The 18,710-nt window shown below is 55.4% G+C and overlaps 9 protein-coding genes across 9 annotated transcripts; 4 read left to right on the top strand and 5 right to left on the bottom strand.

Moving 5' to 3' along the window:
- Positions 1 to 1,039: 1,039 nt before the first annotated feature.
- On the top strand, positions 1,040 to 2,301 carry LTHEOB_5669 (uncharacterized protein; the record flags this gene model as incomplete). The annotated part of the gene is made up of 2 exons (XM_035514839.1): positions 1,040 to 1,522; positions 1,597 to 2,301. 2 exons carry the CDS (start codon positions 1,040 to 1,042, stop codon positions 2,299 to 2,301), a joined length of 1,188 nt encoding a protein of 395 aa, XP_035373361.1.
- Positions 2,302 to 3,556: 1,255 nt separating this feature from the next.
- On the bottom strand, positions 3,557 to 4,784 carry LTHEOB_5668 (Short-chain dehydrogenase/reductase SDR; the record flags this gene model as incomplete). The annotated part of the gene is made up of 3 exons (XM_035514838.1): positions 3,557 to 3,994; positions 4,064 to 4,711; positions 4,770 to 4,784. 3 exons carry the CDS (start codon positions 4,782 to 4,784, stop codon positions 3,557 to 3,559), a joined length of 1,101 nt encoding a protein of 366 aa, XP_035373360.1.
- Positions 4,785 to 6,590: 1,806 nt separating this feature from the next.
- Positions 6,591 to 8,287, bottom strand: LTHEOB_5667 (uncharacterized protein; the record flags this gene model as incomplete). The annotated part of the gene is made up of 2 exons (XM_035514837.1): positions 6,591 to 7,697; positions 7,754 to 8,287. The coding sequence occupies 2 exons, from the start codon at positions 8,285 to 8,287 to the stop codon at positions 6,591 to 6,593; spliced, it is 1,641 nt and encodes a 546-aa protein (XP_035373359.1).
- A 1,209-nt stretch (positions 8,288 to 9,496) lies between these two features.
- Positions 9,497 to 11,050, bottom strand: LTHEOB_5666 (Seryl-tRNA synthetase; the record flags this gene model as incomplete). Its single annotated transcript, XM_035514836.1, has 1 exon — positions 9,497 to 11,050. The coding sequence occupies one exon, from the start codon at positions 11,048 to 11,050 to the stop codon at positions 9,497 to 9,499; it is 1,554 nt and encodes a 517-aa protein (XP_035373358.1).
- A 224-nt stretch (positions 11,051 to 11,274) lies between these two features.
- On the top strand, positions 11,275 to 11,952 carry LTHEOB_5665 (uncharacterized protein; the record flags this gene model as incomplete). Its single annotated transcript, XM_035514835.1, has 1 exon — positions 11,275 to 11,952. The coding sequence occupies one exon, from the start codon at positions 11,275 to 11,277 to the stop codon at positions 11,950 to 11,952; it is 678 nt and encodes a 225-aa protein (XP_035373357.1).
- A 388-nt stretch (positions 11,953 to 12,340) lies between these two features.
- On the top strand, positions 12,341 to 12,950 carry LTHEOB_5664 (Glutathione S-transferase; the record flags this gene model as incomplete). Its single annotated transcript, XM_035514834.1, has 2 exons — positions 12,341 to 12,464; positions 12,514 to 12,950. 2 exons carry the CDS (start codon positions 12,341 to 12,343, stop codon positions 12,948 to 12,950), a joined length of 561 nt encoding a protein of 186 aa, XP_035373356.1.
- Positions 12,951 to 14,174: 1,224 nt separating this feature from the next.
- On the bottom strand, positions 14,175 to 15,274 carry LTHEOB_5663 (Tat pathway signal sequence; the record flags this gene model as incomplete). Its single annotated transcript, XM_035514833.1, has 5 exons — positions 14,175 to 14,422; positions 14,481 to 14,580; positions 14,649 to 14,779; positions 14,844 to 14,975; positions 15,028 to 15,274. The coding sequence occupies 5 exons, from the start codon at positions 15,272 to 15,274 to the stop codon at positions 14,175 to 14,177; spliced, it is 858 nt and encodes a 285-aa protein (XP_035373355.1).
- A 1,426-nt stretch (positions 15,275 to 16,700) lies between these two features.
- LTHEOB_5662 (uncharacterized protein) lies at positions 16,701 to 16,969 on the top strand (the record flags this gene model as incomplete). The annotated part of the gene is made up of 2 exons (XM_035514832.1): positions 16,701 to 16,866; positions 16,923 to 16,969. 2 exons carry the CDS (start codon positions 16,701 to 16,703, stop codon positions 16,967 to 16,969), a joined length of 213 nt encoding a protein of 70 aa, XP_035373354.1.
- Positions 16,970 to 17,270: 301 nt separating this feature from the next.
- On the bottom strand, positions 17,271 to 18,596 carry LTHEOB_5661 (N-acylsphingosine amidohydrolase; the record flags this gene model as incomplete). The annotated part of the gene is made up of 1 exon (XM_035514831.1): positions 17,271 to 18,596. The coding sequence occupies one exon, from the start codon at positions 18,594 to 18,596 to the stop codon at positions 17,271 to 17,273; it is 1,326 nt and encodes a 441-aa protein (XP_035373353.1).
- Positions 18,597 to 18,710: the final 114 nt, after the last annotated feature.

The following is an 18,710-nucleotide window of genomic DNA, read 5'->3' as shown; positions in this document are numbered from 1 at the left end:
GGTCCAGAAGTGCCTTCAGTTGCATACACTCACATTTCTCCGAAAAAGGCCACTTGGCGTTATAGTCACCAGTATAAGCATAGGCCAGACCCATCGATAATTCTGGTCACTGTCGGTACCTACCAGGTTGCTCTGCCCAAACACGTGGTGCAGATCTGCTGCACAGGATGCTGGCCAAGGCTCAGGAGCAGACGGCGACTGGTAAAGTTGAGCGGGCGACTGAAACAGATGTGATTCTTGTCTGGTTCGGGGCGTTTGTTTCTCGCATCTGGGTTCCTGAACCGGTCTTGAGGCGTGGTGAAAATGCAAGTGGGGTGATGAGTATGGAGGTCGCAAAAGACTCGGATTCGACAGAGGAAATGTAAGAGACGGTCTACGTGGATGATTCACATGTACCCACCGTCCCGCACGACTGGGATCAGCCCCATTCCAGAATTTAAATAGAGGTTTCCAGCCTGAGGTACCAAGTCGGTATCGGGCATCGACGTGATCCCAGGAGCATGTGCCCTGAATTTAGAGACAGCGGGCCGAGACTAGCGCGGACGGTGAAGGGAGCGCGTGCCGGGTGAGACAGCACGACCCATCGTGCGTGTCTGAGAGACGGGCTCACCGCGGCGGCGCGTGGTGGTGCTTGGTCACAGGGGTCGAGTAGTGGTGAACTTGAGCCTCCTGGTGTTCAGGCTGCACGACGACGGGTGGCACCACGCGGCCGCGCCTACTTTATTGGAGGTAGCCGAGGCTTGGGTGTGGGTTATGTCACCAGGCCGATTCCCGACTGCGGCCTCCCAACAATCTGTGCTGAGCAGGGATGTGGGGCCAGGGTCTCTGTTGCCTCGCCTCCAGCCGCCCATCACCTAGCACGGCCGAGAGCTGTGCTCCGTATAAGCGCACTTCTCTGTCCGGCTGTGTCACCCAAGTCACCAGAGCCACCCGGATCATGCCCACTCTCTAGCCGTGTCACTTTTTAATTCCCCTCCCATCCCGCCGCCTTCCACCTCTCCCACGGGCCCGCGAACCTACGCCAACATCGTCTCGCAACATGCTCGACCCGTTCCCGTTCGCGGCCCCCGCCGCCCTGCAGCAGGCCATCAAGCCCTTCGCCGACTACATGTCCTTCAAGACCCTGCCGCTGCACATCCACGAGCTGATCTTCGCCGTGCTGCTCTACCACGTCACCAACACCGTCATCTCGCCTTGGCTGTCGGCGCGCCTGTTCCCGAACATCTACCCGCAATTCAATAAGCGCACCCGCATCAACTGGGATGTCCACGTTGTGTCTCTCCTCCAGTCGACCCTGATAAACGCCCTGGCCCTCTGGGTCAGCTTTGTCGACGATGAGCGCGCCGAGATGGACTGGGAGGGTCGCATCTGGGGATACACGGGCGCGAGCGGCCTGATCGTGGCATTCGCCTGCGGCTACTTTGTGTGGGATCTATGGATCAGTCTGCGCTATGTGAAGGTCTTCGGTCTCGGTCTCCTGGCCCACGCCGTCAGCGCCCTGTCCGTCTACAGCTTCGGCTTCGTACGTCAATCCCGCAGCCCTCGGCGTACCCTCTACGTATCTCGCAGCGATGACTGACATTCACATTGCAACAGCGCCCCTTCGTCAACTACTACGCCCCGACCTTTATCCTCTACGAGCTCTCTTCGCCCTTCCTAAATATCCACTGGTTCTGTGACAAGCTGAACATGACGGGCTCCAAGATCCAGCTCTACAACGGCTTCATCCTGCTCGGCACCTTCTTCACCGCCCGCCTCTGCTGGGGCACCTACCAGTCGTTCCGCGTCTTCGCCGACATCTACCAGGCCATCCAGGCCGGCGGTCTGGTCTCCGGTTCCGGCCCGGCCGGCCTGGGCGAGGGCGCAGATAGCGCGACGCTGACGGTGGAGCAGCAGCTGGCCGGCCTGCCGCCGGCGGCCGCCAAGGCCGAGACGATGCGCTTCGCCGAGGGCACCGAGGTCCCCATCTGGCTGGCGGTCACGTACCTCGCGTCCAACGTCACGCTCAACTCGCTCAACTTCTTCTGGTTCAACAAGATGATCGCCACGGTGCGCAAGCGCTTCGAGCCGCCCCTCGGCACCAAGCGGCCGGAGAAGGAGAAGAAGGTCAAGAAGGAGGAGGACAAGGTCCTCGTCGAGGGCATCGACGTCGAGACGGACGAGGAGGTCGAGGTCAAGGCCACCGCTGTCTCTACCGCCAACGGCGAGGCGGAGACGGTCATTGCGAGGGGCTTGTACGACGACGGCAGGAAGACGGTCGAGGTCGCGAAGACGGAGGTGAGAAATAGGCGGAGAGGTTGATTATTCGGAGAGAATGCCGCACGAAATTAGGAAGGTATGATGTCAGTAGCTATGTTTGGGGGCTCATCTAGGTTGATTCACTTTTCGGGTTCTATTGAGGTCTGAATAGAGGTCGCGGGGATGGGCGCACAAATTGAGGCGCAGAAGTGTGGATTCTTGCAGATGTCGATCGTTGCGTTTAGAAGGCTTGGGAGCTTACGGGCTGAATGGCGTTGTGTGTGGCGTACCGAGCGGAGGCTGTCTTTGGTGGGTTTGTTTGTGCATAGATACGTAGGTCGAGCGAATCGAAGACGCGCGATGCGCGTCATATTAACAACACATCTCCGTCTTTCTGACTTTTGGGTTTAAGTTCACTGCGTGGGCAGAGAAACTCTAGTTGTGACAGTCACGAATAGGGTGATAGTATACTTCGGTTGTAACCCATAACTCAACACACCCGAGCCAAATATGTGTTGTGATTTGAGAGGTGGCATTAAACTTTGATCAGCAGAAGAGTGTACAGAGCGGTATCGCAGCCGAAGGCTAGCGCGAATTATTCTTCGCTTATGCTATGGGTAGTTGAAGCTATCATCCAGATGTAAATGTGGAATTAAGAATTATACATTCACGTCCGGACGATAGCTTCAATTACCCATATATGTTCTTTTTCATTGGAGAAAGACGAAGAAATAGAACCGAGACATACTTATGCTATGTTCTAGGGCCCTGCTATTCTTCGCGCTAGCCATCGGCCGCAGTACCCCTCTGTAGATTGGTGTTGAGGTCTCTCAATCTAACCCGAGATCGCACTCCTACTGACGCTTATTTTTACCTTTTGCAGGTCTCCAGTTCGAATTTTACTTTCATCCGTTCGGATCTTTTCTTTCTTCACTTTTGGTCTTCAGCATTCTACGTCGCTCCTTGTGGAACCATATGTTGAACAACTCGCAGCTACAGCCCTAGGGTCTGACAAAAACGATTGTCTATTGAAAGACCATCAATCCTGTTCATGATCTTCTAGAAGTAAAGAAAAAAAACATACAGAGCCTTCCAAAAAGTTAACCTATCCACTGCCACGTTTTCCATTCACTCAAAAAGACAGCCAAGGACCCGAACTCCATGCTCGTCACCCTTACGCCGGCGGCATTACAGCCATACCCCCCATCTATCCATCTTTTCCAGTTTCCCGCATGTCCGATACATAAGTGCCGTTTCCCACGTAGCCACCGCGCTCCACCATTTTCAACTCCACCCCAGCTCCCTCACAGTGCAGTCCCTACGGCCCTTTCCCCCAACACCCCGCCTCCAACTCCCTCTCATCCGCCGGCCGAAACTCCTCAGTCCCCCCATCCACCACCCCCTTCCCACTCGCCTCACAACTCGCCCATGTCCCCAACGCGACCGAGCTCCCCGTCGTCCCCGTCGCCCCGCCGCTCCACCCCTCCATCATAACCACGGACGCGGGCGCACTCCTCCTACTGCTACTCCTCGGCTCGCCAGTCCTCCTCCTCCTGTTGATCCTCCGCGACAACGTCGACCGCCAGGGGAAGAAGCCGGAGTCGGAGCCGTGGTGGTGGCTGAAGATGGACGAGGTGACGCGGGCGACGGTGACGCGGAAGGCCGGGTAGATGACGGGCGCGTTGGCGGTTAGGACGGCGAGGAAGGACTCGCGGCAGGACCAGGTGCCGGCTTTGAGGGCGCCGGTGGTGGGGTTCTGGTTTGGTGTGGGGTGTTAGGGAAAAAGGAAAGAACACCGAGGAAATCGAGCATTTCAATAACCTACCTTCAGCACTATATAGCACCGCATAACCCCACACGCCATGACGATGACGCCGGCGCAGAAGACGAGCAGCAGGCACAGCCGCCGCCACGGCGCCACGCGGTGCGCCTGCCACAGCATCGGCACGGGGATGGACATCAGGTACGCGTCCGACGCCACGTTCAGCGACACGGTCGCGTACAGGTTGAGCTTGGAGATGGCCGGCTGGCACAGGTTGGGCGGCTCCGGGTGGATCTGCCAGTTGCTGCGGAACCCCGGCTGGCAGCCAAACAGGATGCAGAGCTGCGTCGCCAGCCAGGTGAGCAGGATCAGGAAGTAGCCGATCTTGACGCGGAGTTCGAATTCGGGGAGGCCGGCGCTGGAGGAGAGGGCGTCAGTGTTGGCTGCTGATGTGGTAGTGGCGAGGAAAAGGGAGGTAACGCACGTCAAGCGGGCGTAGAAGAGGCATATGGACATCTTCAACATCCAGAGGAAGAGAACGTATAAGCTCCAGCTGACGAGCTGCGTTTTAGAACCGCCAACGCGGAGGTAGTATTCGTGCGAGTTTGGGTCGAGGCTCCCCCGCTGCTCGGGAGTCATGCCGTTATTTGCGAGATCGTCCCACCAGTCCATGGTAATGTATGCGGAGCCGGTTTCTAGGCCATAAATAACCTATATGCGCAAGTCAGTATTCGTGGGATGGTAAGTTTGGGGGACATAAAGATCTTACCGCAGCAACAAGCATTAGATGGTCGTCAAGTTGAAGGCCTTTGAATCCAACCGACTTTATCCTCGTTGCAATCCGTATCATTATTACAAAAACACCCAGTCCTAACATCGTGAAAACCTCCAGAGGTAACAGGCTACCAGCCATTATGAAAGCTGCAGAAAAAAAGAGCGAAGATTTGCAGGACAAAATATCAAAAGCGAACGAGCTCAAAACGAGAGACAAGAACTATCCTCCACTCGCATATGGAGCGGAATAGCGCAGAGCAGGAGACCCTGAAGGGGGAAGAAAAATTGTGGGCGCGAAGCAAACACGTCCGAAAGCCTCCTGGGCAAAGGCTCACTTTCATATGCGCTGATTCAGGTGGCGCCCTGTTCTGGAGCGGCTACTAGCAGCTTATTCTGGAACCTGAATGCTTGCGCAGCCTACATGTGGCGCAAGGATGGCCTTGCTGTTTGAGATCCCCGTTGAGAACCCGCATGGAGCCTGCACGCTGTGCACGCGAGCCACAAGGTGTGACGTACATAGGTCACGACACGGCCAACGCCGAAGTATTTTAAGAACCTGTCTTTACCTGGTAAAAGTAGATCTATTAGCATATCTTAGCACCTCTTCCTTCCATGATCTCCGTTACTCTCCCGCCGTCAATGGTGATCACGACCTGATTTTCGTTTTCCGCTGACTCGCCAAGTGTAGTCGCTGTCTGAGATTGATGATAGATGATGGCACGCCGCGCATCTGCAAAGCCGGTTACGTGCCTTATTTGAGTGGATGGTATCCTTGGCCGTTTGTGGCCCACAGCAATATAGTAAGCGTACGCGGCAACGGCGGCCCTTTGCCCTTTTTGGTGCTGACCCGGCCGTCGTCTCCGGCGGGAGTCCTAAATGGACCTTGCGTTCAGCATCAATCCGCGACATCTCATCAATTTGCAGTACTGCGCAGCAAAGAGATTTTAGTAAAAATACAAATCGCAGCAGAACCCACGTGGCAAAGGCTATCGTGAAACATGACAGCTGAGCCCTTATAAATTCTGCTTCGATCCAATTAGCAGGGCCGGGCTTAATTTCGCTGTGGGATACCATGCGCGAAGGAGGAACGCACTAATAGAGACATGCTTTGGCATGTACGATACTTTGCTAATCGTATGCTACGATCCAGCCCCCAACCTATTTTCTATCCTCAGTGTCCCTTCATAACGACGATCAAGCCTCCCGCTGCGCAAAAAAAGCAATCATATCCACCGAAATAAACACAAAAGTCCTCCCAATCATCATTTCGGTCGTAAAGAAGACATGGAGAGAAGGAAGGTTGCAAGCTAAGAAATAAAGAGCCTCCTCCAACCAGACTCGTGAAATATTCGTGAAGAGTTCACCTATTCCTCCAATGTGCGAGAGATAGGTGGTAGAGCAAACTATAGGGGGTATAAGACCTGAAACGCGTGAAAAGTGCGAGTAAAAAAAAGCAACCAAGGGCAAGAACTTAACCGTACCCATCGAACACCCAAAATCCCGTGATCCCGCCCAGCGATAGAATGCAGCCGCCATGGAAATAAGTAGCCCTAGCCCGCGAGATTAAAAGTCGTCCGAAATACCGCCTTTGACCAGACCGAAAAAGAAGCCGCATCAAAAGAGTCGTAGAACGTGATCAATGGCCTTCGACAAAAACGCCAGACTGCAAGAAAGAGCACGGAGCAGACACCCCAGAAATCAGCAAACTCCACTCGTCGATCTCAGATCAGAAGAAGAAAACGAAGGCCTGTCGTGTCCGCTGATGGTTGGGTAATCCGGCCCGTGGTTGGGGTAAAAGAAGAATGTTGGTGTTTGCTCACTCGTCCCACACAAAATCCTGTTCGTCCACCTTGGTGCAAGTCAGGTACGGCAGTCCATGTCCCAAATCTCGCATGTCCAGTTCCAGATAATTGCGCATTAGCGGTTTGACTACATCCGCAGCCAAATTCTTGATTTCTTCTATGCGGCGCTCGAATTTCCGCATATTTTCCCGGGTGTAGAATTCTGCGTTCAGCTTCAAGAAGCGCTTGAGTTCGTCCCGATTGAGATATGCATCTCCGCCGGTACCAATGAGCCGGAAGACACGGCCCGTGTTGAATGGAGGCGGTTCAGCGGGGGTTTGTCCCACCGTGGACGCGGTGGTGGCGAGAGCGGTGGTGCTTGCGTTCACGGCAGGGCCATTACGCGAGCCGGTTCGGCTGTTGGGAAGAGCGCGATTGGCTGATTTCAGAATCGGAGCAGGGGGTCGTGAGGTGTTTTCCGCAAGCCATTGGCGGAACAACGAGAGGGCCATCCAATCAATGAAACCGTTGCTTGGGTTGACTCTCTCGCCCCTGGTGGTTGTGAGGGTGAGCTTGAACAGTTTCGTCTCGATCTTAGTCTTAAGCTCCTCCATCTCATCCGCCTTGTCTTCAATAACCTCGAGCACGGCTTGCGGGATTTGACCGCGGAGTTGATTTGCGCCGACGGGCCACTGGCCGACCACGTGAACAAGAGCTTCTGAGTAAATGACCCGGCTGCGGGCAAGAAAACCTAGTTTCAGGTATGATGGCGGGTATTTCGCAATCTGCTTGAAGAGTCGGCCTTGGAATCGGAGCAAATGATGGTCGACGCGCGGGCCGATGACCTCAAGCGCGTCGTATAAGTCAGCGAGTTGGAGAAGGGTCTTGCACTCGACATAAGCCTGGGCAATGTTGACCGAGTCTAGCGCGGGAGGGTAGTTATAGAATATGCGAAACAGATTTGCGTAGTCGCGGAAGATGTCATCTTCCGGATCGTAGGTGTGCGCCGGAGGAGGAGCGACGTTCAGCGAGGAAAATTGCGCCATGCTTCGGAAGAAGCCGGTGCTGGGAGCTTGAGGTTTGTTGTGGACGGGGGGCGGTAAGGGTGCATGTTCGCCGGGGAACGAGACAGGCGGTGCTTCCTGGGGAATCGGTTAGTTGCTAAAGATTGAAGTTGTGGTATGATGCGCAGACGCACCTTTTGCACCAGCACTGGCATCTCGTCACCGTTCTCACCCCAGTCCAACTCAAAGCGCCATCGTTTTCTCCGGCCAGTCTCGTCAAGTGCAGGAGCACCAGGCGGCAGTCGTGCCAGCGCACTGCCGCTCGGTATTGTCCTGTCCAGCTGCTGGCCACCGCCGCCGTCTGGGGTGGTTTCCTCGTCGAAGAAACCGCTGCACTGCGCGAGGATTAGGCGGTGCAGCAGAAAGCGTTCTTCTCTCCTCGGCGCGGTGGCCCCGCCATATGGAGTGACGGCATTGACGGAGCCTCTTCGCGAATGCGGATTTGAGGTGATGATGATCTCGACATCTCCGGTGTGGGTGAAGACGGGGAACTCGTTCTGCGGCTGGTAGGACGCGCCGCCGGCGTGGGAACGGATCTGGCGCGAATGGCGACGGTGCGAAGAGATGAGTGGCGCGCGGGAAGTCGAGGCGACGGACGGAGCGCGCGAGACCGGGCGGATTGCTAGGGTCTGGCGGTCGGCGGGACCGGTATCGGGGTACGAGACCATGGTGGTGAATTTTGCGGCGCGCACCTACACCATGGGTGGGCGCTTGCGGCACAATATGGGGAGGCGCTCGACGTCGATCTGGGAGGCTGGGAAGCGTGGTGTTGATGGAATACAAGCGGCTGCGCGCGCCAGGAACCCCGCGTGACCCGGGCGTCTCAAACGCCGCGCGCGGCTTTATCGATAGGAATGACGGGACGCAAGCGACGCAAGGAAAATGCCAGCCTGAGCTCGTCGGAGCGGGCGCGTAGCAGCCGTGTCCCCTTTTCAATGCGGCGTGTTTCGGCCAGCAGCTGCGCGCGGGCTGCGGCCGGCTCGAAACAACAATCCACTGCCAGCCGGCTTCAGCGCCAAGCTTTGAGACGTGGCACACCAAGCTCGCGCTCTGGCCGGCTGCGGCAGCGCCTCCGTGGCCAACACCAATCGGCCAATCGCCCGCCCGGTCCAAGCAAACCTCGCACCCTCGACTCTTCTTCATCCACAGCGGTGTGTATGGCAATTTTTCCCTTCCCCGTCTGCAGCACACATGCACTTCTCGTCCACTCGCGCCCGCCCGCCACCTGCATGCCAACACAGCGCCTGTCGGACCACCGCCGTGCTGCAAGATCGCCGTGCTGGAAATCCCATTGCCGCTCTGGGAACTTCGCGATGTGCATCCCCTCCTCGCTAAACTTTCCACTCCACGCAATCCCCACTGCCCCCACCCGTCAACACCAACCGCCGCGGCCGCGCAAAATGGTTCGAGTGGCGAGAGCACTTGCAGTACACTTACAATTACTAATTTTGCCAGATACAGAACTGTGTGCACTCCTCATTCGTAAGCACTTTTCATAAGACCCGCAAACGGCGAGCTAGAGGTGAACATGAAGTCCTCACCGCATTCGGTGGTCTTGTGAGTCATCTCGCGCTCTTTCCGTCCAGCCTTGTAAGGCTGTGAGGCCTCCAACCATTGCATCACCAGGCATACCGACCCTAGATGACGATGATACCGCTGTGCTGAGACAGCCCACCACGTGGAATTCCGAGTCGTGGTGTCGTTGCACATTCGAAACCGAGACAGCAATCCACTCGCTTGCGTTTCCCCACTGCTGAGCGGGTACAGCCGCGCGAGGCCGCTTTCTGGAAAACGCCGTGGCCCGATTCCTCTCGCTGATCGTCAACCTGCCCCAGTTATCCGTCTTCCGTGGCAGGCTCTGACCGTTCACGCGTGTTTCAAGACATCCGCTTCTTCTCAATCACCTCCATACCGCCCATAAATGGCCGAAGCACCTCCGGGACCGTGACCGTCATCGTCTTCTCGTCCCAGTTGTTCTCGAGGATGGCGGCTAGCACTCTCGGCACTGCCATTGCCGTACCGTTGAGCGTGTGAGGAAGGTCCAGCTTGCGGCCGGCCTTCTCGAGACGCACCTTAGTCTGGAGCCGGCGGGTCTGGTAGTCGGTGCAGATGGATGTCGACGTGACCTCACCCCATCCTTCGTCACGGTCGCGGCGAGAGGGGAAGAATGCCTCGATGTCACGCTTTCTCGCCGCGCTGGCTCCCAGATCGGTTGTAGGCATCTCAAGAATACGGCAGTGCAATCCCAACGACTTCAGGATTTCAGTCTGAATCGACAGCATCTCGTCGAACACGGCTTCCGAGTGCGCGACGCCACGCTCTGTAAAGAAGCCTTCGCCCTCGTGCGTGTCGGGCAGAGTCCAGGCGAACATCTCGACCTTGGTGAATTCGTGTACCCGGTATAGACCTTTGGTGTCCACTCCCCTGCCTCCAGCTTCGGCACGGTAGCTCCGGTTGACACCAACCATCTTCAACGGTAGGTCTGCATCCTCAATGGTTTGGCCAGCCATGAGGCCAGCCAAAGGGATCTCGGCGGTACCGGCAAGCACGAGTGAAGGCTTGGCCTTGTCCTTCTCGGCTTGCTCTAGTGCGTAGATCTGCTGCTCGCCGTTTTGGTCTCGCGGCTGAAAGCCGCAAGCTGCAGCGATGTGCGAATAGACGATCGAGGGCGGAGACACGGGCCTCCATCCCCTCTTCCTGGCGACAGTCAGGGCATACTGAATGAGAGCCTGCTCCAGCAACGCTCCCTCATTGATGAGGTAGTACCAGCCCCAACCGGACGTCTGTGCAGCGGCGGCAAAATCCAGCAGTCCCAGTTCGGTGCCAATGACAACATGTGACTTCCATAACCTGTCGGTGGCGTCTTCGCCTTGACGGTCGGGGTGCTTATTAATGTAACCGACAACCTCGGGCTGGTCGCCGACAGGGGTGTTGGTGCTACTCAGGTTCGGCAGCTCAAGAGCCAAGCTCTCCATGCGCTCGACAAGCTCCTTCTCCTTGTCCTCGATGCTGGTGAGCTTGTCCTTGATCTCCTTACCCTCGGCCTTCAAGGCGGCGATGTCCATATCGGGCTCGGGGATGGTGTCGCCACTGAGGGAGGCGGCATTGGAGAGCTTGCGGCGCAGGACGTTGCCGCGCTCGCGCAGCTGGCGGGCGTTGAGCTGGCATTCCTTCCACTGGTCGAATAATTTGATGATTTCCCACGAATGCTTGCTCTGGGCCCTGTAATTGCGGTCGATGCAGTTCTGCTCGTATAGACCGGGGTTCTGGCGGATGTGCTTCAGGTCCAGCAGCGGCTTCGGAGCTGTCGATGGCCTGACATAGTGGCGGCGCGGGGCGAGTTGGTGAAGGCGCGCAGCGGAGACGCGGGAGCGCAGCAGGGCGGAGCGACACGAAGCGCAGGTAACCAGGGAGGCGCTGAGGGGCTTCATAGTGCGGATGCAGACAGATAATGCAGGAGAGTCGTGGTCTGAGCGAGTGGAGGGATGGGTGATGCGGGAACTTTTTCGAGAGCCGGGGAGGAGCTGGTGCCAGCAGGCGGCCGCAGCTGCAGCGCGTCGCTCCCCGCGTGCCAACGGGCCCACGTAGCACGACTCCAGTCCTGCACCTCGCGCATCGCGCATCCAGACCCTCCTCAACGTTATCTATTGCGCATATGCCTCGCAGGAGGCGCGATGCTGACCCGACAATTGACGCGCCCCTGGATCATGCTGCGTCAGTCGCCAATGCCTCGTCGTCGCCCCCACAGCCGCGGAAAAGGGCGCGTCGCGCCCTGGATGCATGTGTGCGCAAATCCTACACACCCCGCGTGAGCCATCGCAACCACCCGGACTCAGGCGTGGGCGAGAACTTCCACAGCGTGCCGTATCCCCTCAGCCTGATGCCGTACAGCTCATGGCATCTCCTCCACCACCGCAGAGACTCGGCTTCCGCCGAGCATCGCTTCGCCTGCCCCGCTTGCCGGAAGCACCGATTGTTCCCTTCTCCTCATAGGCAGAAGCTTTTTCTTGTTGCAGAACGTCTCTCCTGGGAAGATGGCACGGTGCCGACTGCCGAGCGCGAGTTGAATCAAGAGCTGACCTGGGAGGTGAACTTCCAGCTGGGAATTGAGGCGCCTACGTTGCTGGATTCCGAGCAGGTGGCGGCGGGTGGTGGGAGCAGTGGGTTGAACCGGTGGTTTCCGTTCGAGAATGAAGTTGACTGTACAGCTGCCCTGCAACTCATTGCAAGGGCTGACTGTTTGGCCGAACGATCGTACGCGTTGTGGGTGAAGATGCTGGAAACTCTGTACAATGGGGAAGAGCATTCGGTGTCTCAGAGCGCGCCTTCCTAGTCGGCTTCCAAGGTGGATATGGACCCTTCGGCGGACAAACATTCACTGCTCCCGAGTCCACCGTCATCTTCGCAACCGGTTCCAAGTCAAAGTCCAGCCGCAACCGAATATTCCTCCTCATCACATCTTTACCGCGACCCACCGTCATTCGGCAATAGCGAGCCAAACGGGAAACCCACCCTTCGTTCTCTCCCGGAATTTTACGCACTTCTGGACACCATTGAACGAGCATCGTACGTCGGCGCACAATATCTAGAAGCATACGCCGAACAGTTGAACCACGACTGTTGCGAAGATTGCTGGTGGAGCCGCAATATTGCTACCGATGATCCGCTTCCAAGCTGAGTAGGCATCTCGACGTATCCATCTTACCACCATCTCCCACACAATGCCTAGGCGCTTCTCTCGCGAGGAGCCGCTCCGCTTGAAGGTCCTTCGTCAGACGGTCCAGCGCGCACCTCAAGATAGAGACAGCAATATCTCCAAGGATGCCAGCTCCCCGATCTCCGCAGGTACCTGACCACCCCGGTAACACATCCAGGCCCCCTAACAGCATCACAGAGGAGCATAAGGAAAATATCCACCAACCAGTTCAACCCGCATTCCCGGTCCAACCGCCTATCGGTCCCAAGAACGACCCTCCGTGGCAGTACGGGGCGAGTCCATGGCGCAACCACCCCACAGTGCGGAGGTACTCGGACGAGGCTTTCATCTTCATACCAGCTGTTTCGTACCCTACTGTTTCCGATGCGGCCATCGCGCTGATCGCCTGGTTGCGTCAGCCCGGCAACCTTTGTCGACCGTTGAAGGCGCCGCTTCACTCGGGCGTCGTGAGGATCGATGGTGTGGGTTGGGTTGTAACACTTGGCAATCGTCCTGGTGCGTTGGACCGCATGACGTTGCTACTGGAGTGGAAGGCGGGTCAAACCCTGATGTTCGGGGGTGTTAAGCGCATTATCAGCATGCATACCCACATTCCTTTGGAGTGGCTTCTCTAAATGTTGGAAGCTCGTGTTGGGAGCCCCACTGAAAATTTGGGGAAATGGAAGCGCAGAGTAGGGTTATTTTAGCTTTAGCTCTAGGTGGTAGCTTGGACCATCAATCACCATGGTGTACCATAATTTTGTAAGCTGGACCTTCTTCGTCACTGACACCTGGTGCACTGCCACCTTGAGCAGTCACAGCCACACAGGCGCAGGAAGCGAACCAAGCATGATTCTGATTCGCTTGGTATTCGCGGCACGCTCGGGTGCTTGGAATTACCGTAAGCACTACCATAGCCCACTCGCGACTCAATGACCGTTTCAAATATCTCGTTTTTGATCATGTTGCAATCTTCAGGGAGCCAACATCGAGCTCAACGCGCTAATTGCCTAGGAGCTGCAAAGAGCTTTTAGCTGCATGTTGCGGGCACTAAAGCTAGTGCGCCGCATTCCATAGCCCTAGCTCTAAATCTACCCCGCACCACCCTCTGCTTCCTCCTGTTATTATTCCCGCTCATGTTGTACGAATTGCAGTTACGTCATTTACGTGGAACCTTTGCGAGTATGGTCTTCTGCCACGTCCACTTCCTTACAGAGGGGTATTTCAGCTGAAGGTCAGCGTGAATATACTTTTCGCCCATGTCACGGGCAGTTGAAGCTATCGTCCGGAGGTAAATGTGGAATTAACAATTATACATTCACGTGGCGACAATAGCTTCATCAAGGCCCTGCTGTTCTTGGCGCTAGCCTTCGGCTGCAGTGCCCACTCTCTGGAATCTCAATCAAAAACAAAAGGTATTCTGTCTCATCAGTGTATCGCAACGGTTGAATAGCCCATCCCTTTCAGGCTCGTTCTCGAAATCCTGTGGGACAGCATGGCGCAAACAGCCCCTCTGTGGCCAGATCCTGTTTGTCCCACACTGAGACAATGCAACCTCCGCCGAGGCAAGAGCCAGCAAAGTGAACGAAGAAAAGGAACGTCAATGCGGACGCAATCTTCGAATCTTAGATCACACTCATTCACCTGAGTGAATCTTCCTTACGGGACCACGGCGGACTGTGCTAACTTTTCACTGCAGATATAATGCATATTCTCATGTGGGAGAGTTGAATTCTACGCCTGAGTGCCTCCATATATTCTGGAAAACCTACATCTACGTCCAGATCTCTGCTTCAACCGACCACGCTGCGATAAATGTATGACCCATCGCTGCATTGAAGCATAGCCCACCGTTGACGTTACGGAATAGAAGTGTAGATGGTATCACCGGGTGCGGGAGGCTGGAGGAAGTCGTTGGGAACGGTGGCAGGCATCTGATGTTCTTCGGCCCAGGCGCGGACGGCATCGAAGTTGCGACATTTGTGGTGCGTGTTGAAGTCGACATAAGCTTCCAGTGGCGCATCATGCGGCTTGTACCAAACCTGGCCAAGGACGCCGGTGTCGACGGTGCACATGAGCTGCTGGCGAATTATGTCGAGGCAGTGCGCTGAAGAGACGAGTTAGGAGGGGCGGAGAAGCTAGGGTGCGAGCTGATTTTGGCTTACAGACGTGCTTGCGGACTATGTGGTCTGCATTCAAGAAAGCTCCTTTGCCCTCGTTCCGGTAATAATCATAGTTGTAGTACAAGGTTTGGCGGAGCAAATTCTACGGTGAGTGCTCACGTGTTAACCTCTAATCCAAGCAGCACTTTGATTGCGAAAATATGCACATACCAGGCAATGTAGGTGATGAAGTCCTTCCACATTCGCTGGGTATCCTCCGCCGTATTTCTCGGAGACCTTGACCTGATCCTTGGCGATCCCGGCTTTCCCAGCCTTGTCCGCGGGAATGGCAACACCTCGATCTTCGAAGGGGATCATCAAGTTAGTCCAGATACACGATAATGTGGAGATTCGGCAGCCACGAACAATTGACACCAAGTGATTCCCAAGCAGCATCCACCTCCGGGCTAGCGTCTTGCCGGAAGATGTTTTCTTTCAATAAGGATCCATTGAATTGGATGACCTCGTAAGAGATGTCTACCTCGCCCCACAGTGGAGCTTCAAAGCCTGATTAGTGATTTGTATGAAAATTATTGAGAGCGTGGCCTACAGAACTGATTCAATTGCTTCGTGCAGGATATTTCGGTCGGATTGTGTCTCCAGTTGCTGCTCCCGATCCAAGCTCCTGTAAACCCAGCAATGCATGCGGTCGCAGTGACCAGCACCGTCGTTGCGATCCAAGATCTTGTCTTCCTGGGAGTTTTTCGCTCGTAAATAGCATTGTCGTCGTCTGAAAGCAGCCTCTCGCTGTCTTCCGGCTCAGAGCTGGAGCTCGTCCTGCTTTTGTCCTCAAACATGGTGTCTGTTCTGGGCAAAGGAAAGGGCGAGTGTAGAAGTTGGAGTTTGCACAGTCATGGATATTGAAGGGGGGCTACCATTTCCCAAGAAAATTGTTTCGCACGGAGCAAAGAATATCAGCCGACCCTCAGTGGTGTTAGGGGTCGGGTACCACGCCGGAGGTCCCTGTCACCTACCCCGCTTTGGTTCCCGAGATGGCAGTCTGTATTACTCCATCAGGCAACAAATTGTGTGCACACGCCTCACTCATATGCAGCCTTGTCAGCCGCGTAATACCTATAATGGTGATGCAGAACCATAAAGTATCGGTAGAACCCTGCGAATAGAGAGACGTCACATTGTACTGGGAATTGATCGACGTTTTGCAAAGGTCAATCCCGGGGAAAGATGATGTGCTTCGATGCACATTTGATACCGTCTTCCTCGTGATTTCTCTTTGACATATTCTGGATTCACAGTCCTTGAACGTGGCCCGAGGAATCAATCATGAAATCCCACCCGCTACCAAGATTTTTGCGTGATAGAGAGGAGAAATATTCCTATATTGTCTTACTAGTAACATAAGAGGTCAATTGCGATCGTCATTAACGACACCCAATGATCGGAAATCTGGCTATGGCCCCCATGAGCAATGGCCGAAAATGGAAAACGCGCGTTTGTGAGGTACAGTACCGCCATGTAGCCACGTTCCACAGGGCGGCCTTGCTTCTCCGAAGAAGCAAAGCGTGGTTTGCCTAAAAACTCTTCTATAGTCCTACGGAAGTAATTTTCGAAGCAACCAGAAATGCTACGGAGCATTGAGCAATATCAGTGCAACTTATGTAGATTCTGCATGTAAGGCCTTCCACGTTCTGTCGGACTGGCAAAAGTACAACGCTGCACTGTTTGACCAATGCTGCTAGGAGGACTCGGATGCCAATGCATTGTTGGTACACGTTGCGGTGGTCAGCCTGCATTGAGCCACTTTGCTCATTGGTTGTCCAAGGATTATCACTCGTGATCCCACACCAGATCTTCATCTGAGAAAAAGCACATCATGTACCCCACCGGAGAGTAAAACTTCATTGCGTTTGCCCCTCACAGGAAGTCAGTTAATGAACCAATTAATGGGACAATTGGAGGGTATATGGACAGACGTGGTCAGCAGCAGATCAGCCGACAAAGCCTTGTGTGTGCTGAGCGTGGATGCGGTGTGCCGACGACGAAAATGTCTTCATCCGATTGCATAGCACATCGTCACAATGTCTAATAGCAAACCAACTTAGCCTCGAGATGCTCACTGAGCTGAGTGTCGACATAGTCATCCACATGATTCTTCATTATTTAAATGCTTGACCCTCCGCTCCGACGTTTACTGCAATCAGACCAGCCCATCACTCGGAACAAGAAAAAAGCCTAACTTCATTACCTTTGAATCATTCCAACATGAGCATGAGGAACGTCATCGTCTTTCTTTTGGCTTTTGCCGCTACCGGTGTTATGGCACTCCCCGCCGCTGACCCCGTGGCCGTAGCCCAAGGGTCCACTCCCGTCCCTGCGCCGGCCAATGATGCTGCCCAATATTCCAACTATGGAGACTACGGCGACTATGGTGAGATCCACTCAAGCCTGCGTATGAGGACGCTGTCAACTGATTGCATCTTGAAGGCACCTATGAAAACTACCGAGCGTCGGCTGAGGATGCTGCTGAGTAGTTCTGCGACAAAGCGGGCCGTGAGAAACTCAGCTCATGGGAAGGGACTCGTCGATTTTGAAGTATGAAGTTAGGAGTTATCTGGACTTCACGCGTGTCCTTTGGTTCCGCAGCTAGCATACTATAAGAATTTGATCGCTATGCTAGGTTACAAGCCTGGAACAGAAGTGTGAATCGAAGTGCCGGGTGACAATAGCAATTAATACATGAGAGAAATTTGCAAGACGATCGTGCCAGAAAACAGATCCGCTTGGCGCAAAAATTACACATTATTAGGATTTACCATGGCCAGCGTCTCTGGCTCACACCCCCCAACCCCGATCCCAAGCCTGGACCCTGTCCCCTGTCAACTCACCTTCTAGCCATCTTTTCACCCACACGACTTCGCCCGCCTTCGGATCCATGACGACGGCGTAATGCGTTGTTTCGTTCGTTGTCGGGTACTTCTGAACCCACTTCACGACATCCGCCGGAGAGACAGACAATTCTCCGGCACCCTTCTTTTTTGACCGTTCTCTGGCTCTGTTCCACCGCGCCTCGATGCGCTCTCTTCTGTCTTCGGCCTCATGGATCAAGTCTTGGATATGACAAAGCTTCGCCTTCGGCTTCTTAGTCGTATTGTCTGAGCTATCTACGGTGTTGACGTCGCAGTTTGTGATTGTGATGAATGAATTAGACGAACGCACGGTAGCAGTGACACGGTCTTTCTCGAGCACGGTGGTCTCTTCGCCGTCGCTGAAGATCAGATACGCAGCAGTCGAGGGTAACGACGGAAATTTCTTCTTGATGGTTTCCAGATCCCAGAGCTCAGCTTTATGCTTTCCCCCCTTCGGACCCACGTGAGGAATCACGAGGTCTCGCAGGCGGGAAGATATCGAGGGCCGAAAGCCCAACAGCATCAAGAGCAGATTCGAGTAGAACTTGAAGTTTTCGGAATTGGACACGTCATTGTTGTGGTAAGGGCGGAAATTCAGGGACAGGCTGAGCCCTTGCCTCAGGCCCGTCAGGACGCCGACGTAGCCGACGTAGGTGACGGAGCGCGCGACGACGGGGCCGTGGGGCTTCTCGACGAACTCGAGCTGCACGACGACGCGGCGCAGCACGTCCATGGCCCAGTCCAGGGTGCGGAAGTGGTACATGCGGGTGGTGCCGTCGGCGGTGCGCACGCGGGCGCCGCCGCTGGTGCAGCCCATGAAGAGGTCGAGCAGGCTGTTGAACGAGACCAGCAGGTACATGGGTACGCCGCTGGCTTTGCTGATGCCCTTCAGCTCTTCCGTCTCTTCTTTGCTGCGCAGGCGTCGCAGGAACAGGCGGGCGAAGCGGGTGGTGGATTTGACTGGCAGGCCGGACATGATGAGGACCTCGTCGAAGAGGCCGGTCAGCTTGGTCAGCTGCGGCTTGAAGTCGGCCACGACTTCATTGTAGCGCTCTCGAGGCGGGCGCGAAAGATCGATGGTGTATTTGGGCGGAACTGGGTCGAACGGATCTGGATTCTGTACTTGGAGCTGTGGTGATTCGTGGTCGGGAGGCAGAGGCCTCTCCTTTCGCGGGGCATTTGTGGATTGAGTGGGGTCCGGGAAGCTGCCTATTTGGGCTTTCTTGCTCCTCGACCGAGTCGTGGGAGCCATTGCGCGCGGTGCGGTGTAGACCCTGAAGAGAGTGTCTGAAGTGTCAAATGTGTGGGGAAATATGTTGGTTGAGGATACTGGATGAGGCTTGGGCAGGCAACAATGGAGCTGCTC

The sequence above is a fragment of the Lasiodiplodia theobromae genome (assembly GCF_012971845.1).
Source record: "Lasiodiplodia theobromae strain AM2As chromosome Unknown scaffold_16, whole genome shotgun sequence".
Classification (NCBI taxonomy): Eukaryota; Fungi; Ascomycota; class Dothideomycetes; order Botryosphaeriales; family Botryosphaeriaceae; genus Lasiodiplodia; species Lasiodiplodia theobromae.
The sequence above is the reverse complement of the archived record's forward strand: the minus strand, read 5'-3'. Positions and strand labels throughout refer to the sequence as shown.